Source organism: Camelina sativa, chromosome 12, assembly GCF_000633955.1.
Source record: "Camelina sativa cultivar DH55 chromosome 12, Cs, whole genome shotgun sequence".
NCBI classification, from domain to species: domain Eukaryota; kingdom Viridiplantae; phylum Streptophyta; class Magnoliopsida; order Brassicales; family Brassicaceae; genus Camelina; species Camelina sativa.
The window spans coordinates 10,315,433-10,342,024 of record NC_025696.1 but is presented as its reverse complement, the minus strand read 5'-3'; the positions used below and the strand labels follow the sequence as shown (position 1 = coordinate 10,342,024).

At 33.7% G+C, this 26,592-nt stretch overlaps 5 protein-coding genes across 6 annotated transcripts in view; all 5 read right to left on the bottom strand.

The window, feature by feature from the left end:
* LOC104733364 overlaps window positions 1–950 on the bottom strand; it is a 1,250-nt gene extending 300 nt beyond the window's left edge. Inside the window, exons 1-2 of the mRNA XM_010452946.1 lie at window positions 308–950; window positions 104–193 (exon numbers count right to left, since the gene is read on the bottom strand). Coding sequence (XP_010451248.1) covers window positions 104–193; window positions 308–950 — 733 coding nt within the window. The remainder of the gene's footprint in view (window positions 1–103; window positions 194–307) is intronic.
* LOC104733363 (glutathione S-transferase T3-like) lies at window positions 2,057–2,953 on the bottom strand. The gene is made up of 2 exons (XM_010452945.1): window positions 2,870–2,953; window positions 2,057–2,701 (listed from the first exon to the last, which is right to left on the bottom strand). The coding sequence occupies exons 1-2, from the start codon at window positions 2,951–2,953 to the stop codon at window positions 2,057–2,059; spliced, it is 729 nt and encodes a 242-aa protein (XP_010451247.1).
* On the bottom strand, window positions 8,137–18,427 carry LOC104731182 (glutamate--cysteine ligase, chloroplastic-like). 2 transcript variants are annotated; one of them, XM_019234248.1, is made up of 15 exons: window positions 18,247–18,427; window positions 17,576–17,693; window positions 17,349–17,499; window positions 17,065–17,265; window positions 16,819–16,971; window positions 16,653–16,723; window positions 16,462–16,530; window positions 16,276–16,369; window positions 16,097–16,186; window positions 15,918–15,998; window positions 15,741–15,833; window positions 15,557–15,637; window positions 15,416–15,485; window positions 15,217–15,309; window positions 8,137–8,311 (listed from the first exon to the last, which is right to left on the bottom strand). In XM_019234248.1, exons 2-14 carry the CDS (start codon window positions 17,677–17,679, stop codon window positions 15,221–15,223), a joined length of 1,347 nt encoding a protein of 448 aa, XP_019089793.1. In that variant the 5' UTR covers window positions 17,680–17,693; window positions 18,247–18,427; the 3' UTR covers window positions 8,137–8,311; window positions 15,217–15,220. The 2 variants fall into 2 exon arrangements, with proteins under 2 accessions (XP_019089793.1, XP_010448777.1); XM_010450475.2 differs by lacking the exon at window positions 8,137–8,311 and having other exon boundaries at window positions 14,976–15,309.
* Window positions 8,318–11,792, bottom strand: LOC104731181 (glutamate--cysteine ligase, chloroplastic-like). The gene is made up of 14 exons (XM_010450473.2): window positions 11,743–11,792; window positions 10,771–10,892; window positions 10,542–10,692; window positions 10,247–10,447; window positions 9,981–10,133; window positions 9,814–9,884; window positions 9,621–9,689; window positions 9,437–9,530; window positions 9,240–9,329; window positions 9,062–9,142; window positions 8,892–8,984; window positions 8,720–8,800; window positions 8,535–8,604; window positions 8,318–8,420 (listed from the first exon to the last, which is right to left on the bottom strand). Exons 2-14 carry the CDS (start codon window positions 10,872–10,874, stop codon window positions 8,332–8,334), a joined length of 1,347 nt encoding a protein of 448 aa, XP_010448775.1. The 5' UTR covers window positions 10,875–10,892; window positions 11,743–11,792; the 3' UTR covers window positions 8,318–8,331.
* LOC104731178 (glutamate--cysteine ligase, chloroplastic) lies at window positions 22,313–26,375 on the bottom strand. Its single transcript, XM_010450470.2, has 16 exons — window positions 26,186–26,375; window positions 25,488–25,837; window positions 25,157–25,307; window positions 24,879–24,986; window positions 24,705–24,797; window positions 24,453–24,536; window positions 24,278–24,346; window positions 24,118–24,188; window positions 23,969–24,037; window positions 23,658–23,751; window positions 23,442–23,531; window positions 23,273–23,353; window positions 23,081–23,173; window positions 22,915–22,995; window positions 22,736–22,805; window positions 22,313–22,646 (listed from the first exon to the last, which is right to left on the bottom strand). Exons 2-16 carry the CDS (start codon window positions 25,829–25,831, stop codon window positions 22,558–22,560), a joined length of 1,587 nt encoding a protein of 528 aa, XP_010448772.1. The 5' UTR covers window positions 25,832–25,837; window positions 26,186–26,375; the 3' UTR covers window positions 22,313–22,557.

Sequence of the window (26,592 nt, the reverse complement as noted above, 5' to 3'; positions counted from 1 at the left end):
ACATCTTTTCTTGCACCTTCTTGACGTTCTGCAAACAATTTATGCTTTGGGTGTTGTGGTTGTGGGATGGATTTAACAAATGTTGTCCACTCGAGGTATATACCATCCGTCAGATAGTAAGCCAGATTATACTCATTTCCGTTGACATAGTACGTAACTTTGGGAGCTCGACCGTAAATAATGTCATTAAAAACTGGTGATTGATCAAGAACATTTAAATCGTTACAAGTACCTGGAGCTCCAAAAAATGCGTGCCATATCCAGAGATCTTGTGAAGCTACCGCCTCCAAAACAATTGTTGGCTTACCGGTGCCTCGTAAATACATTCCTTTCCAAGCGGTTGGACAATTTTTCCACTTCCAGTGCATACAGTCGATGCTTCCAACCATCCCGGGAAAACCCTGCTTTTCTCCATAAAAGAGTAGCCTTTCAAGATCCTCTGGTGTGGGCCGGCGTAGGTATTCAGTGCCAAACAAGTCCACTATTCCGACGACGAAATGTTCCAAACATTTACGAGCAGTACATTCAGCAAGACGTATATATTCGTCAACCGAGTCCGTTGCAGCCCCATATGCTAATAGTCGAATTGCTGCAGTACATTGTTGTAGCGGTGAAAGACCATTCCGTAAGGTTGCATCCCTTTTTGGCTTAAAATATGGAACTTCTTGACTGAGACGATCCACAATACGCAAGAACAATGGTTTGTTCATTCGAAACCGTCGGCGGAATTGGTGAGCATTGTATGTCGGATTATCAGAAAAATAATCGTTCCACAAACGTTCATGCCCTTCTTCGCGTTTTCTATCGATGTATGTACGCGGTTTCCTTTCGGCAGGAGTTTCCTCTTCAACAGCTTGAAATTGGTTATTAAATTGCTCTTGAAAGTATTGGTTTAAACTATCGTTATTGGCATCATAATGGAAGTGAAAATTGTTGGAAGAAGATGCCATAACAGGATTAAGAAAGAAAATGTCTTTGGTGAGAGGAAGAAAATGGTTTGATTTTACAAATACCTTGAGTAAAATAAAAAAGGTGAACAAAAGAGAGAAGAGTTGGTATGTTTGAGTTGGTAAGTTTGAGTTGTTCTCTCGTCTCATATATATAGAGCTTGTGAGTTGGTGCATGTGAGTTCGGACATTGAGAGTGTGAGCTTGGTGCATGTGAATTTGATCACGAGAGACTCTGTCTTTGTAACTAAAATCCAAAGATACGAAAACAAATACATGTGACCAAACATCAAGTCTAAACAAAAATCCACATACCAAGCCTAAACAATCCGATCACGGGTTCACAACAACAACCGAAAATACATGACCAAAACAAATACATGTGACCAAAACAACAACCGAAAATGATCACGAGAGAAATCTAAACAAAAATCCAAATACCAACATTGATCACGGGTTCACAACAACAATTGATGATGACACAAATTTACTTTAGCTTGATCACATGGTCCTTGAGCTGGATCACTTGGTCCTTGAGTTGGATCACTTGAGCCTTGAGTTGGACCACAAGTAACTTGAGATGGATCATTTGGTCGTTGAGCTGGGTCACTTGGTCCTTGAGCTGGTTCAGTTGTGGCTCATTAGCAGGAAGTGGTTGAGCTACACGGCTAGAGAGACTCGTGAAACCAATAGCAGGAGCTGGTTCCGGAGGATAGTAACAAGTCTCGGCCTCCTCTTCTGATGAATCGCTACTACCGTCTAAAGGGCTGTTTATACCATAGTCGTATAAACAATCCATGACTTGTTCAACCTGAAAAGGAAAACACACCGAGTTATTAAACATCATCATAACGAAAACATATATTTAGACCAAAGCAAACAATCATATTATTCATAAACACACATATAAGAAACATATACCATAAACATAAGGTATTCATTAAATACACCATCATACGATTACACCATCAAACATAAGAAACAAGCATAGTATTCATTAAAAACATAAGAAACATACGATTACACCATCAAACAAACAAGCATAGTATTCATTACAAAACATAGCAAACAAGCATAGTTAAACAAACATTCGAGGGTTTTCATCTAAGTTAAAACAATTCCGCCATTAGCTTCTTCTTAAGCGCTTTTTCATCTTCGTCTAGGGTTTCATTCTTGGCAATGAGAGTGTCAAGAATAGACATCTTTTGGAGTTGTTTCATGCCCTCCAAGTCCTTCTGTTTTAACTCAAACATCTGACTAAACTCCAAAGATGGTGTAGCCTTAGCTTTGCCTTTGTTCCTTAGTTTTTTTGTAGCCTTTATGCCCGGAGGTCTGCTCTCGTGCTCACCAACGACAGAACCTGTCGATCCAGCAGCATCATCAGCTTTCCTTTTATTCGAACTGGTTGTCTTTGGGGTGGGGTTCATAGTCTCTAGGTTTCCCCATTTCTGTTCAAATCGTAGCACAGTCCACGCATACTCCATAGCAAACTTCTTCTTGTACAGCTTCGTGTAGATTTGGTGAGCATTTTGTAAAACGTCTACATCGTTCATCCCACTAGCTTTCTCACCCTCTGCCTCCGCAAAAGCTCCACAGAATTGGCTCACCTCCTTACTGATTTTTTGCCATCTTTGTCTACAATGTTCAGGGAGCCTAGGCTCAGCACCACCACGTACATGACTACTTGTACCGTAAAAGTCTCCTATACGGTTCCAAAAGGACCCTGCCTTTTGGCCATTCCCAACTACTGCATCCTTCGATGTGTTTAACCAGGCGCTTATCAGGACTAGGTCATCTTGTGAAGACTATAACCGTCTCTCCCTACGCTGTTCTGCTGTCTCTTCTGATTGACTAGGAGGTTGAGTTGGCACTGAACTAGGTTGCGAACTAAAAGCAGGGATTTGAGACGAACTAGTGTTTACATTGGGAGCAAAGCTGTCATAGGGGAAGTTTAGTAGGCTAAAATAGGATTGAGACTGGCTGTTAGGAGTATTGTTTGATGCCATAGCAATCGGACTTATTAAAGAAGGAAGAAGCTTACGCGAAAGGTCTTAAAGAAGAAAGAAGCTTATTAGAGATTGGAAGAAGCATATAAGAAAGGTCTTATACAATGAAGAAGCTTACTAGAGATTGGATGTAATATAGAGAAGGTAAGAGGATCATTAATTCAAAAGTTTTTTGTTGTTAGAGTCTTTAAATCAAGCAATAACCATTACCTACTTCAGTCAAATCAGAAGTAAATAATGGTCATTGAGTGTTTTTTAAAAGTTTTTAAAGTTTTAAAAGTTTTAAAGGTTTTCAATTAGGTTTTCAAAGTTTTAAAGGATTTCAATTAGGTTTTCAAAGTTTTAAGACTCAAGACTAAAGTTTTAAACGTTTTAAGACTCAAGACTCAAGACTCAATCACTCAACACTAACGCTACTTACTTAAAAAAAACCGAGATAAACAACCATTCACACAACACTGACACTACTAACTTTATAACATCCGAGACTAAACAAGCAATCACACAACACTTACTAAACCGCAACACCAATGAAATAAACAAAGTTTAAAACCTTTCCTATATAAACAACAACTACACTCAATTGTTGGCTGTTTACTATCAATATACACTTACCTTGTGATTACTTTCGTTTGATGTTGCAGGTTTGATGATGAATATCCGATTTAATTTCCCTTGTATAACCTTCACCTACAAGGCTCATAAACAAACAAGCAAAATCGATTAATGTTCCCACTCAAACATAAGCGAAATTGACTTACAAGGTTCGACTCAAACAACACACGACACTCAAAATAATCTCTAATTCAAAGACACGATATTGAACCCTAAAGCAAAGGCTAAAACATCAACAAAACTGACTCACTCAACACACGACACTAAAAAGGTTTGACTCAAACAACAGATGACACTCAAAATTGACTCTAATTCAAAGACACGAGATTGAACCCTAAACCAAAGGCTAAAGCATCATAAAAACTGACTCAAACAACACAACACTCAAAATTGACTCAAACAACACACAACTCTCAATATTGACTCAAAACATAATTCTAATACATAGATTTGAAAAACCCAAATCGATGAAATTCGGGAGATGTGATTACCTTCGCCTTTGTTTACCGGAGATGAGATTTGCAAGCCACCCGAGACAGAGGAGACGAGTAGACGGAGAGATCGCCGATGAGACAGAGGAGACGAGTAGACGGCGATACGACGGAGACAGAGTAGACGAGTAAACGCACAGAGGAGACGAGTAGACGGCGATACGACGGAGACAGAGTAGACGGAGAGATCGCCGATGAGACAGAGGAATCACTGGGCTTCGACGAGGAGACAGTGGAGATGAGATCGCCGTTTCGCCGTTGGGAGAGAAGAACGGAGATGAGATCGCCGTTTCGCCGTTTCGCAGTTGGGAGAGAAGAAAAAAAAAACTATGTCGACAATACCGAAGAAACGAGATATCTCTCCACCCACCAAAATATTTGTCCAATAAAAATTCCCCACGTCGCACAAGAACAACCTAAAAACTGTTCTGAAATAAGAACAATTTTGAGTGATCTAAGCCCACTATTCACTATTTTGCAATTTAAAAAGCTCAAGAACAGGGTAAATGTTGTGGCGTTAAAAATGGTCTAATGCCGTATGCCCACAACTGAGCAATGTATCACATGTATCACATTTAATCCACAAACTAGGTACTAATCCGCGGAGAACCGCGGGCTGAACTTTTTTTAATTAAAATTTGTAATAATTTATTTTATTATTATGTTATTTATAATAGTTTATGATTAAAAATTTGATTTACTTATATTATAATTTTTGTATTTTAAAAATGTTTATTGAAACATTTGCATGTAATGAATAAAATTGTTTAAACATTTGTCAACTAAACACAATCTTTACTAACATATAAAAAAGAGCAATTAAATATAGCTAGTAAAAATTCTAAAAAGCCTCTTGAAAACAACATTCATTGTTTTTTGTTCTGTGGCTTCTTTTCCTTGTCTGTAATAATTTTAACTTGTGGTGGAAATTTTTTTTGATAAAATTTGTAGCTGTATATTTTATTCGTTTTGGTTTTTAAAATCTTACCTGTTAATTTTTTTTAAGTACGAATTAGTTTTGATTCTAATAGATTTTTTTTTTTACTTTTCTACAATTTATTTTATTTGATGTGTCCCTAGTTTTCATTTTTTAATTAATTTTATTTATTTAATTAATTAATTAATCTTAATTAAGTTTTTTTAATGGAAATTGAATGTTTTTTACACATTTTAAGGTTAGTTTCACATTTGTACTTCCCAATTAATATAGTAGGATAAAATTTGTAATTGTAGATTTTATTTGATTAGATTTTTAAAATCTTAGCTGTTAATTTTTTTAATACAGATTAGTTTTGATTCTAATAGATTTTATTATTTACTTTTCTACAATTTATTTTATTTATTGTGTCCCTGATTTTCGTTTTTTAATTAATTATATTTATTTCATTAATCTATTAATTTTAATTAAATTTTTCTATTGGCAATTGAATGTAATTTTTTACATATTTAAGGAGAGTTTCAAATTTGTACTTCCCAATTAATATAGTAGGATTATATGTTTTTATTAATGAGACACACTAAATGTAATAGCTTTGGCAGAACAACACGAGGATTAATCAAAGTTCAAACTAGAGGTGTCAAACGGGCCGGCCCGCGTCCATCTGGGCCGTCCGTGGCGAGCAGTTTCAATATTTTAGATCGCAATGGGCCGGCCCGCTAAGCCCGCGGACATAAAAGTTATGTCCAAGCCCGCTCCGCTAAGCCCGCGGACATAAAAGTTATGTCCAAGCCCGCTCCGCTAAGCCCGCGGACATAAAAGTTATGTCCAAGCCCGCTCCGCTAAGCCCAACGGGTTAACAGGCCGGCCCGCGGGCTTAAATAATATATTAATAAAATAAAATAAAATTAATAAATTATAATTTTAAAAATAATGTTAAATAAAATTAATGTTTATATTGATTTTTATAGATGTTTTAATTTTTTATATTATATTTATTTGTATTGTCACATAATTTTAAAAGATATATGTTTAAAATAAAATAAAAATAGTTATATATCTATATTAAATATTTATTTTTATTTAATATTTGAAGACCGCGGGCCGACCCGCCAACCCGCAGACATAACCCGCTATAACCCGCAATCCGCTTGGGCTAGGCCCGCAAGGTCCGCTTTTTAATGGGCCTAATATTTAGTGTCCATGCCCGCCCCGCAGAGGTACTATTTGGGCTAGGCGCGCGGGCATGGAGCGTGCTTGACATCTCTAGTTCAAATACATAAAAATATATATTTTTTGGTATCGTCTACTATTACATAAATTTGATATAATCTATACTAATAAAAGTAGAAGCTATAAGCTCCTAAAGCTGTCCACCTAGGATTTAAAACATCCAACAGGGATTCGACATATCACTTATTAACATTTTTTACAATTTCCAGAATTTTATATATTAAGAATTATTTTAAACAACCTATCATGATTTGACATGTCATTCATTAATATTATTTAAATTTCCAGAATTTTTTAGAAAAAAAAAATTTTAAATTTATGGAAATCAAAGAACTATGCACAATATCCCACATCGGCTATAAGTTTTTTAGACAATAGTTCAGAACCAGTATAAATAAATTAATATGTTTCCAACAACGAATGAGCAGAAAAACTTGATTTATCAGGCGTCCAAGTTTAAAAGTTTTATTTGGTTTGATCTGGTTTTTTATTTGATCAAACTAAAACTTTAAAGAGTTTCAAAAAAATATTATAATATTTAAAAATTTTAAAAGTTTAAATATTATAAATATTGAAACTTTTAAAAGTTCTTAGCTTTTAAAAAGTTTTTAAATATTATAAGTTTTAAATTTTAAAAGTTTAAAATATTATAAATATTGAAACTTTTTAAAAGGTTCAAATTTTATAACTCGAAATCTTTTAAAAGTTTTAAATAATAGAAATATTAATGTAAAACATAAATTATCTTTTTTATCTACATTTGTGCTTTTTAATTCTTATGAGCTGTAAAACATATTTTTGTGTATGAGTTTATAGATGAATTGATATTCTTTCATTAATTTTTTATTTTTGGGTCTAAGGAAGAAGGATTGACATCACACGATCCTAATTTGATGTTTGAGTTAAATTTTGAGGTTTAAAGAAGAAAGATAGACGACAAACACACATTTTTTATTAGATATACATAGGCAGGACCAGGGTTACAGTTGTCACAGTTACGGTTTATTGTCCAAGTTGTGTGGTAGTCTAAAAAAAAGTTTTTCAATGGAAGAATCTGAAGAAGTTGACGAGGAAGAAAAAGAAAAAAAAGTATAACGAATAACCAAACGGTAAAAGTAACGATGGCAATTACCACAAAATTTGACAATGAAAATGACAAGAAAGAATATGAAGAATAAGAAAACATTGAATAAAAAACACGAAAACATAGGTGGTAGCGATCAATTAAATATGAAAACGAGTTAAATTGATGATTATAAAATTGTTTCGTTTTTCTGGTGGTCAAAGAAATGGTTTAGGATATGTGAGATCATCAGTTTGATTTGTCTCGCCTGGACGTCAAGTTAAATTCATGATTTTTTATCAGATTTGATTTTAAAACTTGACTAATGTTTATATTTTAAATAATTATGTATCTAAAATTTAATTTTTTTCCTTAGTACTAATTTTATTTTTTTATGAGATAATATTTTATTACCATTATCAATCATATATAACTTTTATCAAAATATATCAAATAAACCCACGCGTAGCATGAATTCAAAACCTAGTCCTATTCATAATGATTTTCAACTAGCTGCAACATACACATTTATAATAAATAGCTTCTATGAACAATCTTTACATGATACTTTCCGTAACATTCAAATTCACGATGAACGGATTTTCATATACAATATGCTCCACGATGGAGAAACTCGATCTCGTTGTAATAATACATAGAAACAATAAACTGACGACTATGCGTGCAAAATCATAACTTGTAAGAAACTGCATTATTTGGGATTCGAATCCCAAATTGGACATAAAAGTTTTAATACACTTGATCAACCATTTGATTTAAGAAACTTCTAAATAAATTAAATTAAATCATAACAATGTTTATTTAACAACAATCACAACAATATTTTTATTCCGTGAATTACAACAATATTTTATTCCACCGAAATTACCATTGTCCCCTCACACACACACACCAACGAAAAGTTTTATTTTTCAAATGACAGGAGAATTTATTTATATAATTAGTTATCGACTCCAATTGAGCTTTTGAACGTTCTTTCATCGCAATTGTGGTTATATATAGTTCATTTTCTAGTAGACTAGTACTGCAGTTCCCGGAACACATGATCTATGTTTTGTCCCCAATCTCCATTGTACAATTCCAAGAGCTTCTCTGCAGGCGTAACCCCTGTAGGTTTTCACAAAATAATTAGCTTCTTTTCAGTAAATTGAGACAAAGTATGAACTGTTATTTCAAGAAAATTAGCAAATTTGCAGTTGACCGAGAAACAAAAAAAATTACCTGTTCTAACCACCTCGGCGACAGCGTCCAAGTAACTCGTTTCATTGTACCCTCTACGCTTCAAACCATCCTAACAACAACAAAATAACTTCATAACAAAATAAGTATATATTACACTAACATTAAAACCCAAATAAAAAAGGTATATATTACACATTATAAGGAGAAACCAGGCACACATATACCTTTGCGAGCTTTAGGACATCTTCTGCGACATGTTTCAAAGGCTTATCTCTAAACATTGTCTTTAGGCCAGTGATTGGAACCTATAGAAAGCCGGTGAAAATTGGTATCAAACGATAATATTTCGTTAAATTGGACAAAAAAAATAAAGTATTTGCTCTCTTGAAAGTTTACTTGTGTCCTAAGCATCTCTAATTCTTCAAGAGTCCAATCATCTATCATATTGAGAGTAGTTTGGAGAGAATCTTCATCGTATAGCAAACCCACCTGAGATTCAAATACAATCCAAAATAAACCCACGAAACAAGAATGTTTATATATTTGTAAAAAGATAATGTAATTACCCAAAAAGCTGGTAGGGCATTTAACATCCCCAATGGACCTCCATCAGCACCTCTCATCTCCAAGTATCTCTTTAACCGGACCTATTAGTGTTATTACAAAACATAATCATAAAAAATGACTCTGGACGTAATAAGAAACAAGGAAGTTGAATGGTGCTGTTGAAACAAAGTAATCAACCTCTGGCCATATTGTTCCTATATGAGTTTCCCAGTCGTCAATGGTTGGTTGTTCATTAGAGAGATGAGAATTTTTCCCGGACAAGAATTCCTAGAAAAAGTCAAGAAGTATGTTCAGATTATAACCTCACTCAAGAAGATATCAAAGGGTTAAAACTTTATGATTTTTTCGTAGGAAGAAGAAGTATAGTAGTATACCCGAAATGTCATTCCTCCAGAGTTGAGATAGATTTTGTTTCGAATTAAGAACAACATTGGAAGATCAAGTGCGTATTCGACATACCGCTCAAACCTATATATTAACACAATGAAGATTAACCATACGTTTTAGGGAAAAGTTAAATCACATCTTTAGAAAGAACAAAAACAATTCTATACTCACCCGAATGAGTCATCGAAAACAAAAGGTAGCATCCCTGTGCGGCTCTTATCGGAATCTATATATATGTGACTGTCAAATTAAAACATGTCAATAGATGAGAAACTTATATATAAGAAAATGAACACGAGCGAGAGAGACACAGGGAGTGGAATTTGCTTTTACTAAGGTACTAACGAGTAACGTAGACACCAACCTCCTCACGCTTAAAAACCCATTTGGTTTTCCATTACTAAAAGGGGAATTTGCGAACATGGCAGTCACGACCTGTTTGATTAGAAATATAACCAAAAAAAGTAAGAAATATATTTGTATGAGTCCAAAAACCACTAGCATTAAAAAATATAGCATCAAGCATCTCACAGGTTGCAAAGCTAGACTAGCCCGAAACTTCCTGATCATATCGGTTTCTGAGCTATAGTCTAGATTGACCTGAACAGTACACGTTCTGAAAAACACGTCAGGTCCTGATGAGCTAGATCTGGCTAAGTGGTCTGCTACAAAGTAAAACCTTTGCTGCTCATAAAAAAATAAAAAATACTTTGCGCATTAAAAAAAAACACAATTGCTAGTGTGCGCTACATTAAATAATATGAGAACTACTTATATATGTTTGTAAAGGAAGGAACCTTGGGCACAACGGGTATATCCTCGAGACTAGTTTTGGGTTCATAGCCAAGTCCTAAGAAACCAATCTCCATTTCTTCAGCAACATTTTTCACCTGGTGAAGATGTGAATTGAGCTCATCACTGATTTGGTGCAAAGTCTCTAGAGGTGCTCCACTTAGCTCTAGTTGGCCTCCATATTCTAGTGATATGCTTTTTATTCCCTGAAATGTAATAATCAATGCCAAACAAAATTGCATATGAAATTTGTTATCTGTATTTAGTGTTTTAAAAAGAAGAGATCAAGAGAGTAGTTACCTGTTTCAGACCAATGATTCTTTCATTCTCCATCACCTTATCCCAATCATATCTCTCAGCTATACCATTAAGGAGTGCAGTTATTTGTTCAAATTCTATAGGGCGCAAGGTCTTAATCTCGAAACCGAATTTCTCGTGTTCTGTACCTATTCTGAATACCCAATATACCAAAAGATGCAAATAATTAAATTCGATAAAGCAAGAGAAGAGATGATGATCATACTCGTACCTCCACATTTCTTTTGGTTTGCAGCCAGAAGCAAAATAGGCAATCAGGTCTTCTTTGGTCAGTGGCTTGGTTGCCACTACACAAGATGCAGTTGCAGTGACCATATTTCCCTTGTTGATAAGCTACCATAAGTTAAAGTACCCGAGTTTATCACAGAAGAAGAGAGTAAGAGCGCCGTTAATTGTTTAATTTAGTTCAAATGAATTAGAGTCAAACCAAAGGAAATAGAGAATCTATTATTAGTAAACATAAATATCTAACCCAAAACCAATTAATAATGAGTGGAGGAATCATATACTATTTATATTAGTCCCAAATTTTGCCAAGTTTCAACGTGAAACAATTTGATGTCTAAAACTTCACCCCATAATTAATGGGAACATTGGATTTTAACCTTGAGCTATGATATCATATTAGTAAATATGGATATCTAACCCAAAACTAATTAACAATGAGTAGATGGATCCATGTACTATTTATATCAGTCCCAAAATTTTTACCAAATCTCGATGTGCGACAATTCTAATAGAATCAATTAAATAATTCATACAGTAGCTATATTATATAACTTCAAATATAATATCTACAAGTCTACAACAAGACAAATTATCAATTAAGAGACGATATATATCTAGAGATTTTGAGATGATGTCATGATAATTTTGGAGATAAAATAGCAACGACTCGATTTCTAAATTAAATATTGAATATATATATCCAACATATATTTTGAAATGTATATATCCAACATATATTTTTGAAATGTAAAAGAAAAACATCCTAGATCCTTTAACAAAAAAAAAACATCCTTTAGAAAATCTGTATTATTGTGACAACAACAAAAATGGTTAGGAAAAGTATTCCTCCAGAATTAAGTTGAGATGATGTAAAAAAAAAAAGAAAAATGGAAATGATGTAGCGACAATAACAAGAAAAAATAAATGAAGATGTGAAAAGACTAAAAATAATCACCTGAAATTGTCTAATTTAGGGCTGAATAAGAGGAGGAAGCTTAATGGTGATTCTGTAAGTACCTCTATGCACATATATATATATATATATATATGCTTGTGTTCAAATAATGTTGATAATCTTTCAATGATTTTGCCCACAAATTGTTAATTAAGACACCACGTGGCTAATAAAAAAGGAAAAAAAGAAATAAACACATCATTATTAGAAAAATACTTAAGTTCACCCCTAGGGGTGAACCTCTCCATTCACCCCAATTAAAAAGCAAACCAAATTAAGGAAACAGATTCTGTATACTTTTAATTAAGGAAAGTTAAATATTGGCTTGGTTTAGATTTTTAAAATTAAAATAAAATTATATGTCGGTTTGGGTTTACAAATGAAGTGGTTATGATTTAGATTTTACAATTAAAACGAAATTATATGTCAGTTTGGGTTTACAAATGAGGTGGTTAGAGTTTAGATTTTACAATTAGAACGATATTATATGTCGGTTTGGGTTCACAAATGAGATGGTTAGGATTTAGATTTTACAAGTAGAACAAAATTATATGTCGGTTTGAGTTCATAAATGAGATGTTAGGGTTTAAATTTCACAATTAGAACGAAATTATATGTCGGTTTGGGTTCACAAATGAGATGGTTAGGGTTTAGATTTTACAAGTAGAACGAAATTATATATCGGTTTAGGTTCACAAATGAGATGGTTAGGGTTTAGATTTTATATGTATCGGTTTGGGTTTATTAAAGAGCGGTTTAAATTTTTTAATTTTATAATAATATATACAGATTTTATTTCCTTATTTTATAAGGGGGTGAATGGAGAGGTTCATCCCTAGGAGTGAATCCAAGTATTGTTCATTTATTAATGGAAAAAAGATGGCTAGCTACCTAAAATATTGGAGAATGCATGGTCACACATGCCAAGTATAATATTGTATCATCAACTACACGAAGTATATGTATTGCATGACCACATGCATGAACTATATAATGTTATGTGGTCAACACCATAGACATACAATCCGGTACACCGGTCGAATGATTCCGGCAAAGACCGACATTGACTCCGGCGTTGACTAACATTGACCAAAAAAATTGTATTTTAATATTTTCTATTAAAAAACAAAATCATAAATTATTATATTAAATTATATATGGGTTTTCATGATTAGAAAACACATTCTATTCAATATCTAATTATTTCTATATCTCTAATGTATTCATTCTTATAATTAGTTACTTTTATTTTTGAAGCTAAACTAATAGTTAAATAAAATTATTAATAATTATTTTAAAGATATATATATATATATATATAACATATGTAATTATTAATGATTTTATATATATAAATCTCTGATCATCATATTATTTAAAATTTTAAATACTACAAGAATCAATAAAATCAAATTCAACTATTTTCATTAGAAAATAATATGCAAAAGATTTGAGTATATGACTCTTTACTTTAAAATTTGCATGGTAAAGAGTATACAAAATTTTAGATACTCTTTGGTATAAAAAAAATTTACATACTCCTAATAACATGTAAACAATAACAAAAAAATTAACACTATTTACTTTTAATAGATAAAATATAATGATACATAATTATTTTCAATATATAACATAAAGGCCTTTTGCAAACATATCCTAAAATCAAGATAAAATCTATTAATATCTTGAAAAAAATTATTAATTATTTTTATTTAACTATTATTTTAGCTTTAAAAAAAATTAATTAATTATAAGAATAAATACATTAGAGATACCTAAGATATTTAGATATTGAATAGAATATTTTCTAATCATGAAATTTCATAAATAATTTAATATAGTAATTTATTATTTTGTTTTTTCATAGAAAAAATTAAAATACAATTTTTTTGGTCAATGTTGGTCAACGCCGGAGTCAACGTCGGTCTTAGCCGAAATTATTCGACCGGTGTACCAGATTGTATGTCTATGGTGTTGACCGCATAACGTTATATAGTTCATGCATGTGGTCATGCAATACATATACTTTGTGTAGTTGAAGATACAATATTATACTTGATATGTGTGACCATGCATTCTCCGATACTTCGTGTAGTTAGCCATCTTTTTTCCTTTATTAATTGGCCCCGTTGGCATTAAATTTATCTCCACGTTGTAACTAACAAGCAACAACACATTATATATTTATCAAAATAATAACAGTACAAAGGGTTATGGGATGGCTCTGTTCCGATGTCGTATTGTACCGACACTTGCATCGCTGCTTTAGATTTTTTGAGAGATAATGTGTTGACGAGTCATTAAAATTTAAAAATTTAGGGTTACACTAACGGTATCTGGACCAAACCAATTCAACATTGTAGCTAGGAATGGAAACTTTCTAGTTCCTACATGTATTTACTAATATTGGTGGAATTGGCTACAAATGTCATATGGCCGACAACTGAGCTATGTAACATACTTTTTTTCTTTTTTCTTTTTTTAATTATCGAGGAGTTTCCGACCCTAGACGGCTAGAACCGTATATCCTTTTACACCAGGGATCAAAATATTTTATATGTATCATATTCCACTCTACGTTACAAATTATATGTTTTTTAGAATCAAATAAAATTTAATAGCTTTGGCAGATCTGGATGAGGATTATTCAAAGTTCAAACAGAGAAAAGTTTATATATATATATTTTTTGTTGATATCGTCTATTATATAATATTACATATATTTGACATAAACTTATTAATAATGATTTTTAACTACATGTAACATTTACATTATACTCCTTCCGTTTCAAATATAAGATATTTCAACCCAAAAAAAGATATAAAAATAAATATCAACTTTAAAAAAATTAAACTAATTATGAACAAAATTGCATAAAATAAATAATAAAAAGTATAAAATTAATAAAAAAAGTTACCTAAAAAGTTAAACATATCTTATAAATTATAAAATAAAAAAATTCTAAAACATCCTACATATAATACGAAAAGAGTAATAAATAGCCTCCATGAACAATTTTTATATGATGCAGATCTTTTTGTAACATTAAGATCCACGACAAACAGTTTTTCATGTACGACATGTTCCACGTTGAAGACGCTCTCCTTGCAATATATATACACGGAGATCATGAGGGACAGACAGCTATGTAAGCAATACTCAACTTCGGATAAGTTTTGCACCATAATTTGTAAGTAACTTGATCAACTATAAGATTAAGGGAACTTTTAAATAAATTGATTAAAGTACAACAATGTTTCTTTACCAACAATCACAAGATTCACAACAATATTTTTATTCCGTGAATTACAACAATATTATTATTTTATTCCACCGAAATTACCATTGTCCCCTCACACACACACACCAACGAAAAGTTTTATTTTTCAAATGACAGGAGAATTTATTTATATAATTAGTTATCGACTCCAATTGAGCTTTTGAACGTTCTTTCATCGCAATTGTGGTTATATATTTCTAGTACTGCAGTCCCCGGAACACATGATCTATGTTTTGTCCCCAATCTCCATTGTACAACTCCAAGAGCTTCTCTGCAGGCGTAACCCCTGTTTTAACAAGATAATTAGCTTATTTTCAGTTAATTGAGACAAAGTATTAACTGTTCTTTCATGAACATTAGCTAATTTTCAGTTGACCAAGAAACAAAAATACCTGTTCTAACCACCTCGGCTACAGCGTTCAAGAAACCGGTTTCATTGTACCCTCTACGGTCCAAACCATCCTGAACAATAACAAAATAACTTTAATAAGTATTTATAACACATTATAAGGAGAAACCAGGCACACATATACCTTTGCTAGCTTTAAGATATCTTCTGCGACATGTTTCAAAGGCATATCTCTAAACATTGTCTTTAGGCCAGTGATTGGAACCTATAGAAAGCCGGTGAAAATTGGTATCAAATTAAACGATTATATTTCGTAAAGTTGAACAAAATATATCGAGTGTTTTGCTCTATCTTTTAAGTTTAATTACTTGTGTCCTAAGCATCTCTATTTCTTCAGGAGTCCAATCATCTATCATATTGAGAGTAGTTTGGAGAGAGTCTTCATCGTATAGCAAACCCACCTGAGATGCAAATACAATCCAAAGTAACCCACGAAACAAGAATGTTTATATATTTGTAAAACGACAATGTAAATATGTAGTTACCCAAAAAGCTGGTAGGGCACATAACATCCCCAGGGGACCTCCATCAGCACCTCTCATCTCCAAGTATTTCTTTAACCGGACCTATAAGTGTTATTAAAAAAAAAATCATAAGAAAAATGACTCTGAACACGATAAGAAACAAGGAATTTGAAATGTGTTGTTGAGAGAAAGTAATCAACATCTGGCCATATTGTTCCTATATGAGTTTCCCAGTCGTCAATGGTAGGTTGTTCTTTAGAGAGATGAGAAATTTTCCCGGACATGAAATCCTGGAAAAAGTCAAGAAGTATGTTCAGATCAAAACCTGACTCTAGAAGATGTCATGTCAAAGGGTTAAACTTTATGATTTTTCTTATACCCGAAATGTCATTCCTCTACAGTTGAGATAGGTTTTGTTTCGAATTAAGAACAACATTGGAAGATCAAGTGCGTATTCGACATATCGCTCAAACCTATATATATTAACATAATGAAGATTAACCATACGTTTTAGGAAAAAGTTGAATCACAGTTTTAGAAAGAAAAAAAGCAATTCTACACTCACCCGAATGAGTCATCGAAAACAAAAGGTAGCATCCCTGTGCGGTTCTTAACGGAATCTAAATATATGTGACTGTCAAATTAAAACATGTCAATAGATGAGAAACTTATACTAAGAAATGAACACGAGCGAGAGAGACACATAGAGTGGAATTTGCTTTTACTAATATACTAACGAGTAACGTAGAAACCAACCTCCTCACGCTTAAAAACCCATTTGGTTTTCCATTACTGAAAGGGGAATTTGCGAACATGGCAGTCACGACCTGTTTGATTAGAAATATAACCAAAACAAGTAAGAAAAATGTTTGTTTGAGTCCAAAACTACTAGCATTAAAAGATCTAGAATCAAGCATCTCACAGGTTGCAAAGCTAGACTAGCCCGGAACTTCTTGATCATATCGTTTTCTGAGCTATAGTCTAGATTGACCTGAACAGTACACGTTCTCAAAAACACGTCAGGTCCTGATAAGCTAGCTCTGGCTAAGTGGTCGTTTACAAAGTCAAACCTTCTCTGCTCATAAAAAATACTTTGCGCGTTAAAAAAAAATTGCTTCTAAGCCACGTTAAGTAATATGAGAACTTATATGCTTGTGAAAGAAGGAACCTTAGGCACAAGGGTTACATCCTGGATACTTGATTTGGGTTCATAGCCAATTCCTAAGAAACCAATGTCCAATTCTTCAGCAACATTTTTCACCTGGTGTAGATGTGAATGGAGCTCATCACAAGTTTGGTGCAAAGTCTCTAGAGGTGCTCCACTTAGCTCTAGCTGGCCTCCTGGTTCTAGTGATATGCTTTTCATTCCCTGAAATGTAATAATAATAAAACGTATGAAATTTGGTATCAGTTTTTACTGTTTTAAAAAGAAGAGATCAAGAGGGTAGTTACCTGTGTCAGACCAATGGTTCTTTCATTCTCCATCACCTTATCCCAATCAAATCTCTCAGCAATACCATTAAGCAGTGCAGTTATTTGTTCAAATTTCAAAGGGCGCAAGGTCTTGACCTCGAAACCGAATTTCTCGTGTTCTGTACCTATTCTGAATTACACAGTCCAAGAGATGCAAATAATTAAATTTGATCAAGCAAGAGAGGAGATGATGATCATACTCGTACCTCCACATTTCCTTTGGTTTGCAACCAGAAGCAAAATAGGCAATTAGATCTTCTTTGGTCAGTGGCTTGGTCGTGACTACAGAAGATGCGGTTGCGGTGACCATATTCACTTGATAGCCTGCAACAATCTTGCTTATGTTAGGAGCAAGAGATAACTTGGGTGGTCATGGTGAGAAGCTAACATTAAGTTAAAGCGGCCGGAGTTTATCACAGCGATTATTCAAGAAGAAGAGAGTAAGAGCGCCGTGGTTTAGTTCAAATGAATTAAGTCAAACCCAAAAGGTCTACAACAAGACAAGCTACCAATCAAGAGACGAAATTTTGCTAACTACATATATATAAGAATTTTGAGATAATGAGAATTTTGGAGATACATAAAAATCTTTCAAACTGCATGCAAAATAGTTGGTACAAAACCTGTCTCATACTAGATAAGTGTTTTTTTTTTTTTTTTATAATAAGAAATAGCAGCGGATTCCTAAATTAGATATTGCATATATATTTTGAAATGAAAAAGAAAAAAACATCTGTTAGAAAATATGTATTACTGTGACAACAACAAAAAAATGATTAGGAAAATTATTCCTCCAAAATTGAGTGGAGATGATATGTAGCGACAAGAACAAGAAAACATGTATAAATGAAGAGCTAAGAAGACAAAGAAGAGTCACCTGAAGTTGTCTAATTTAGGGATGAAGAAGATGAGGAGCTAGAGCACGAAGGCATGCAGGGTTAGTAGTAAAACTAGTGGTGGTTTTGTAGTACCTCTGTGCACAACTGTCCATAATACAGGCCTGCACACATATATATTGTTCTCTATCGAGATAATGTTGATAACTTTTCTGATGATTTTGCCCACATATCGTTCATCAAGACACCTGCTTGATTTTTAAAAAGACACTAATATTATTATTGACTGGCCCACGTTGGCATTAATTTTAGAATATAATGGGCTGCAGTAACATGTCATAAATATATTAAATATTTTTCAAAACATATTAAAATAAATTATGGTCAATAAAACTATACTTATGGGTAGTGAATGAAAACAGATAATTTGCGGTTTTCAAAAAAAATAATCAAAACCGCACAAATACAGCCAATCAGAAGAAAAAAAAGTTAATCTACGCTAAAAAAACAAAAGGCAGATTGTTCAGCAGACAATAGTTTAGACCGCATTTCAAAAAAACATTGGACAATAACCAGCGGATCTTCTAGATCGCAAATAATAAATGCTTTCTTTAATAATTTTTTAATATTAAACTGTACTATATATGATATACCTGTCTACGCTACTACCTTTATCAAAACCTAAGCTCTCTCTCTCTCCCTCTCTCTCTCTCTCTCTCTTCAGCACCAGGTTAATGCCACGATACAACTGTTTTGCAAATAGCATAGCAAAATGATTCTTGATTTCCTTTGCCTCCATTAGAGAAGTATTACCTCGTTGATTCTGGATATCCAAAAAAACAAGGATTTCTTGCTTCTTATAGATCATCACGAAATCGTGTTGTAAGATATCATATGTCTCAATTCTATTCTGGTCCACCTCCTAGGAATAAGCATGAATTGTTCAACCAATGTCATGCATCTTTACGGTCTGTTATCGAAAGAACTTTTGGAGTTTGGAAGAAAAAATGGAAGATTCTTTCTGATTTTCCAAGATATAATGTTCACGTTAAAAAAGTGGTTATGGCTACAGTGAGATTACATAATTTCATCAGAATTTTAATTTTCTCTGATGCAGATTTCGCGGACGTAATGACTGAGACAAATATAAACAACATAAATTTTGAGCATGATATAGGTGATATGGATGCAGCAGAGATAGCAGATGAAGAACATATGATGCAAATAAGAGACAATATTGCAAATATGTTATGGGAAAATCAAAGTACTCGATAATCATTCTTTTAATGTGTTAAACGTTTTATGATTGAAATATTTGTATGTTAAAAATTTGAACTTTTATTTTTGAACTATTTGGATATTTAAGGTTCAAAATATATATTAATATTTATTTATTAAAAATATATATATATATACTATAAAATTAGTAAAATAATATGAAATCCGCACTTTAAACAATTTTTTCACCAATCAAACATTATATTGTCCCACTTATTATGCAGAAACCGCACTTATCCCACAAATATTTTCTTCTTGCAAAAATCATAGTTGAACCGTACCGCACTATAAAACCACTTATCCCACACGGTCAATTACGCTGTCACCATTCGGATCCATAGATTCACTCGTGAATGCGGAAACTCCATTTCAGGCCATGAATGGTAACTTATAAAAGCAGAATTGAAAAGTGAAAACAACACAAAACGCTTTTTGTCACCAATCAAGAATTTTTTTAACAATTTGCGGTTTTTTTGAAAAAGTAAAAAAAAAATTGTGGATTTTAATGCTGGATAATGCACTGAACCGCACTCTCATATGATATCAATCTTTTATCAAGCGGTTTGTCCAATAACGCAATATTTATCCTGTAATTTTTTTTTACTCACATGTACCTATATAGAATATACTTATCTCTTCTCTCATCTCTCCTCTCACCTCTCTTCTCTTTCATCTACTCACATGTACCTTGGATCCGATGGCTCTGTTTTTTTTTTGTGACAATCGGACCGACGGCTCTGTTTAGAATATGAGTTAATCATAAACCCTAATGCTAAATGAAGAAGATGATCTCGTGTCGCCTTATTTGTGCACGTGTGGGAATTGTTTAAGTGGGCTTGTATTAACTTAGCCCATTAAGTTTTAGTCTTTTTATTTTTGCTGGCAATTGTTTTTACTTATTTTTCTTTAAAACTTTTTGATATTATTACTATTATTATTATTCAGTTGAAAATAATTAATAATCGACACAATTAAGATACATTGCGGTTAATCTATGATGGAATATGGTTGTTGTGGTTAAGTCTTTTCATCTCGTCAAGATGGATTCATCGGATTGCTCAAATCCAAGAAAGTTTATTCCAGTTCATGTGCTTGGTGTGTCTGCTGGTGAATTATCATGATGTATTATGGAACATATTTTCAAGTACGATTTGGCGGTTTTGGAGTTCGAAGTAACCTACAAGAACCAATCATTTTCTGGCATCGAAGAATATAACCAAAGAAATCGAGAGTATGGAATTATCATGGGTGATATTTACAACCAAATTAGCATCATCGCCTAACGCGGGAGATGGAACTGTTTGTGTGGTTAGCGATGTAACTGATGGATCGCAACCCTTTGATTTTCATAAAAAGTTTTAGTGCTACACAAGAGAAAAGATAGCCCAACAAGAAGATAAGACGACAAAGACGATGAAGGAAAATAACAGATTGAATAATCTGTTAGCGTGTAAGGCTTACCTACGACAGAAAGCAACGTGTTTTTTTCACTCTCTCGTATATTTCGTTATACTTAACTTTGGTTGTATGGTATGCGGAGCTTCACATTGTACGCTCATTGATACATTTGTATTATCAGTTTCAAATTAATGAAGAATGAAGATGTTAAAAAAAAAAAAAAATTCAACGCAATTAAGATATTAAGCTATATCAGTTCATTTTTGTTTTTTATAATGAATCTATTATACTTACTAAATTAAAAAATTTATATATATATATATATATATATATTTCTTTATTAATACAAAACAAATTAAATTACATAACTATACAAACTAATAAAAAATGAAATCCGCACCGCAGATTATTTTTCACCAATCAAACGTTATTCTGTACCGCTTATTTTGTACAAACTGCACTTGTTCCGCAAATATATTTTTTCCACACGTACCGCAATTGAACCGTACCGCCCTGTAATACCGCTTTCCCCGCACAACCAAAATTGCGGTTACCATTCGGACCCTCGATTTCACACGGACATGCAAACACTGACGTGACGAAAGTGAAGTGAAGTCAAGTCAAGTAAGTGAATGAGGCGAAGAAGGTGGGTATATTCATTAGGCCCTCTCCATTGGGATGACAAGACAAAAGGACGACAGAAACTGATTGGCAAATTGTTTTTCTTGTGTTTATGAACATTGTCACACCACTACATTTGATATGAGACTGTTCATAAACACTAAAACAATAATTATTTTGTTTGAGATTTTTATTTAGTAATATAAGTGAAATTATTGTTTATTAACCATAGAAGTTGAGATGGTAGGTGATGATAATGCCTCAATTCAAAAATTACAAGGAAATCAAAGATCAAAAAGCTTATATTAAACACTTAAATTGAAGATTTATTGGAAAAATAATTTAATTAGTACGATGTAATTTTTCTCAGCTATTATTAGGTTATCTAGTATTTTTTCGGGTTGGCACGATAATAATATTATATTAAAAAACTTATAACTGTTCAGTTATATAAATACTTAATGTTTATTAGATTATTAAAAGCTACAAAAAAATCTTAAATTTAATGCAAAAAAAGAGACAACGAAAAATTAAATTTAATGTGACTGTAACCCAAATTTGGTGTTGTCGTTCGAGCAATTTTTTGCTACTAGGAATTAATTATTGCTTCTCACTCTCGTAGGGTCTACTTATTATCTGTCGCCTGTCGGTACCTTCGTGTCAGTCACTATCTTCGAGATTATTCCCATTGCAATCAATCACGTTTGATGTACGCCGAGTCTGGTAGATTCAACATCTCTAAGTTTCAAAGCAACATTCCTAACACGTAAGTTTTGCAAGGAAGAACTCGCACATGTGAACAAATTTGTGACAAGATAAACGGGTCATTTTTATTCAAAGATGCCAACACACTTCCAAAACGATTTCCAAAACCGAAATCGTTGAGTCATAACTTTCTTTCAAGGCTTCGAAATTTCTAAAACAAACAAAATCAGTTATAAAATCCGATTTTACAACCAAAGAAGAACCTTATTCCTGAGACTTGAGTTCTTCAGATACCATAATAAACACACACCCAAAGGCTATTTAAGACACCTTTTTGTTCACGTCCCATTTTAGTACAGCAGTTCCTCGAACACGGGATCTACGCTTTGCCCCCACTCTCCATTGTACATCTCCAAGAGCTTCTCCGCTGGCGTCACTCCTGTCATTTTCGAAACCAAATTTCACCACCAAGTTAACGAACTAAATGTCGATGGGCGATTCAATTAGACATTGGGAAACTTCATTTACCTGTTCTGACCACTTCAGTGACTGCGTTCAAGAAACCGGCTTCCTTGTAGCCTCTGCGCTCCAAACCATCCTAAGGGAGAAAAAAAAAGGGGAGAAGCTCAATATATTTATAGTTAGGAACTGGACCAGACAGGGTAGAAAGTTGGCTAGAAGTTTCAAGACAGTGCACAAGAACACACCTTTGCATGTTTCAGGACATCTTCAGCAACATGCTTTAACAAACCATCTCTAAATGGCGTCTTTAAGCCAGTTACTGGAACCTGTTGGAAATCAAGTATTGGTGTAAACAGGTTGTTTCCTAACTATGGAATAAGAAAATGTATGTGTCGTGTGTCTCGTAGTTACTTTGTTCCTCAGCATCTCTCTTTCTGCTGGAGTCCAGTCAGCTGTCAGATCTAGAATAGCTTGGAGACTTTCCTCATCATATAATAAACCCACCTGAATTTTGTGGATAAAATCAAAACAAAAGTTGATATTTCTTTAAATGAAACGACTTCATGTAGTGAACAATATCTATATAGGAATAGCTGTAATTACCCAGAAAGCTGGTAAGGCACACAGCCTCCTCCAGGGACCTCCATCAGCACCTCTCATCTCCAAGTATCTCTTCAACCGAACCTATTAATGATGGAACACTGTCAGACTTCAACATTAAAAAGGGAACGTAGTCAGGCTAATTAATGGACTCTTGAGGCAGATGATAAACCTCTGGGAATATTGTTGTCAGGTGATTTTCCCAATCATTGTATGAAGGCAGTTCACCAGGGAGACAGGGAAGTTTTCCTGCCAAGAATTGCTGCAGCATGAAGAAAATGATGAGATTATTAATGGCTCAAGAAGATCCCATGGATTTCATTTTGTCATTTCCTTGCCTTGAAAGAGTTTATAGAATCTAACAGAAAAGATAAAGGTAGATTTCTACCCGAAATGTCATTCCAGTACAGTCGACGTATTTCTTGTTTCGGTAGGCAAAGTACATAGGGACATCGAGTGCGTAATCAACATACTGCTCAAACCTATACCAGTGAGAGTAGTACAATTAAGTTTAGCCACACTGTTGCATGAGAAAGATAAAGATCCGAAGCATCTTTATGTCTTGAACACATACATACGTAAGAATAGCACATATCAATTTTTGAATAACTCATCAAGAATGCTGAAGACAAGTTTCTCAAACCAACTAAACGATGTACTGTAATTGTCGTTCATGGAAAAAAACAATTTCACACTCACCCGAAAGAGTCATCAAAAACAAACGGTAGCATTCCTGTGCGGTCCTTGTCCGTGTCCGTCCATATTTGGCTGTCAAAAGGACCAGAGTTATAACTTGGGAGGAAACAATAATAAATGTATTGGGGATAATAACAACTGGATCTTGATACCTTCTCATGCTAAGAAATCCGTTTGGCTTCCCTTCTGTAAAAGGCGAATTCGCAAATAGAGCAGTTGCTATCTGTTGAATTTGAATATTATTGAGGCAATGTTAGTCATAATCATTAATAAAAAGTTCCCAGTTATGCCACAAAGAGCTCGAGTTCTCACAGGTTGCATAGCAAGACCAGCACGAAACTTCCTGATCATATCAGCTTCTGAGCTAAAATCCAGATTAACCTGTCAAAATTGCATGTAATGCAGTTTCTATAAGTTTCAACATGAGAGCTGGAAGTTCAGGTTAAGGAAATTATGAAGAGGTACAAAGTCAAAATATTCATCTAACCTGAACAGTACATGTTCGGAGCATCATATCAAGTCCAAGGCTGCCAACTTTCGGCATGTAATTTCTCATAATGTCGTATCTTCCCTGCACAGAACACAGTATGTCAAATCTTACTTCCAGAATCGCCACAGCAAAACCTTACACAAACAATAAATACACCAAACACTGACCATGTAGAACCATGTAATCTTATCTGAATTTGAAACAAAAATTTATGATACTTCTATCTTAAGAATAGAGAAAGGCTCATACCTTTGGCATGATGGGTATATCCTCCCGACGCCATTTAGGCTGGAAGCCGATTCCTAAGAAACCAATTCCCATTTCCTCAGCAACAGCTTTTACCTGTTGACATCAATAGAGCGTTGGTTATTTGCTATGTTTTAGGGTAATAGTATTGGCAATAGCTATTTTCTTTTAGAGTACCTGATAAAGATGTGAATTGACTTCAGCACAAGTTTGGTGCAAAGTCTCAAGAGGTGCACCACTAAGCTCGAACTGACCCCCAGGTTCCAGTGAGATGCTTTGCTTTCCCTGATCAACAAAATAACAGAACAAATTATCTACAGCAAACCAAAAAGGGCAAAAGTGACCTTATAAAAGTAGCATCATTGGGTCGAATATCAAACTAACATGTTCTACAGGCTAAAAATGTATTTAAATAATAAAACGGCTCAAAAGATGAAACACAGGGGAATGTTGACCTGCTTCAGACCAATGATCTTGTCCTCTTCCATTACTTTTTCCCATTCAAATCTTTCAGCGATACCATTAAGCAGCTCGGCTATTTGATCATACTTCATAGGGCGCAAAGTATTGACCTCAAAACCAAACTTCTCATGTTCTGTACCTATTCTGCAAAATCAGAATGTTAAGTTAGCAAAATGAAACATTTCTCGAATAGACAAAAGAAAAAGAAAAACTGGATGCGTTTAAACAATACCAAATGCCACAGAAGAGCACAAACTAAGAGCTGTGTCACAATTACTAACACTAGGTGACACTCTAACAACAGATAAAAGGATAAAACTATACCTATATTTGTCCTTCGTTTTGCATCCAGAGGCAAGATAAGCAATGAGATCCTCTCTAGTCAGCGGCTCAGTTGCAACTACAGCCTCTTCAGTAGGAGGGCTAGCCGCAACAATCAATTGATGCCCTCTCTTGCTCCTCTTAACAGAACGATCCGAACGGAGCAGCATTGATTTGGTAGTAGATAGACTCCTGGTCCCAGTATAGGATCCAAAAAACCCTTCCTTCATCCTCAACACATCCAAATTTCTCACACCACCACTAGAAACTGCTCTAGTTCCATTCTTTGAGTATACAGGTCCAGATGGCACAGTGTATGATCCTCCTCCTTGAGATAAGAGCGCCATAGTTCCCTGAAACAATCAGAACTCATCATAAAGCCACAAGATATCCGCATTTTTCCCAGTTCCACTAAAATATGAATGGAATCAAAAGCTTCCCCACTCAATCAAACTATCACATGAGTATAAATCACCCAAGAACACTCCATGAATCATATATATATATATCNAAAAAAAAAAAAAAAAAAAAAAAAAAAATCAGCACAAATTCGAATCAAAACCAAAATCATGCAAATAAAGTAAAATCTGAAACTCATGGGGGCAAATCAATCACGAACCAAGAAAATTCTGGGGAAAAAAAAAATCTAGAAATCAAGAAAGCGAAGAACAAGATAATAAGCATATGAAGAAGAATCAAACCTGGAATCGTCGGCGAGTGAGAGAGCGTAGAGAAATAGAGAAGAGAAGAAGAGCTAAGGAAAGAAGAAAGCTTTTTTTTTTTTTCTCAGCGAATACGCATCGCCGTTTCCATTTTAAAGAAATGAGAAGACGAAGGATGATTGATGATGATGATGATGATGATGATGATGATGATGATGATGATGATATGACGATGATGATGCAAAATTGCAAACAAAATAGCTAAAAANAATGAAACACTCACTGAAAAAAAAAAAAAAAAAAAAAAACACGAGCCGATCAGTGGAGCTGAGCTGTCTTTTAATAATCATTGAACAAAATGATTCTTTCCTATTTTTGCCTCTTACTTTTCCATTATTTACAAATTTTACCCTTTAGTTTATAAAATTCTATTATAATATTAAACG

What these genes read in the sequence shown, in the direction of transcription:
- LOC104733363 (XM_010452945.1), bottom strand. Translation starts at nt 2,953, where the DNA reads ATGGCATCAAACAATACTCCTAACAGCCAGTCTCAATCCTATTTTAGC. An exon ending in ATGACAGCTTTGCTCCCAAT is followed by an intron (nt 2,702 to 2,869) that starts GTAAACACTAGT and finishes AACACATCGAAG; the next exon opens with GATGCAGTAGTTGGGAATGG.
- LOC104731182 (XM_019234248.1), bottom strand. Translation starts at nt 17,679, where the DNA reads ATGGTCACCGCAACCGCATCTTCTGTAGTCACGACCAAGCCACTGACC. An exon ending in TAGGAACAATATGGCCAGAT is followed by an intron (nt 15,999 to 16,096) that starts GTTGATTACTTT and finishes TAACACTTATAG; the next exon opens with GTCCGGTTAAAGAAATACTT. An exon ending in TAGAGATGCTTAGGACACAA is followed by an intron (nt 15,638 to 15,740) that starts GTAATTAAACTT and finishes GGCTTTCTATAG; the next exon opens with GTTCCAATCACTGGCCTAAA.
- LOC104731178 (XM_010450470.2), bottom strand. Translation starts at nt 25,831, where the DNA reads ATGGCGCTCTTATCTCAAGGAGGAGGATCATACACTGTGCCATCTGGA. An exon ending in GAGAGATGCTGAGGAACAAA is followed by an intron (nt 22,996 to 23,080) that starts GTAACTACGAGA and finishes GATTTCCAACAG; the next exon opens with GTTCCAGTAACTGGCTTAAA. An exon ending in ATGTCCTGAAACATGCAAAG is followed by an intron (nt 22,806 to 22,914) that starts GTGTGTTCTTGT and finishes TTTCTCCCTTAG; the next exon opens with GATGGTTTGGAGCGCAGAGG.
- LOC104731181 (XM_010450473.2), bottom strand. Translation starts at nt 10,874, where the DNA reads ATGGTCACTGCAACTGCATCTTGTGTAGTGGCAACCAAGCCACTGACC. An exon ending in AAACCAAAAGAAATGTGGAG is followed by an intron (nt 10,693 to 10,770) that starts GTACGAGTATGA and finishes TTGGGTATTCAG; the next exon opens with AATAGGTACAGAACACGAGA. An exon ending in ATGCCCTACCAGCTTTTTGG is followed by an intron (nt 8,985 to 9,061) that starts GTAATTACATTA and finishes TTTGAATCTCAG; the next exon opens with GTGGGTTTGCTATACGATGA.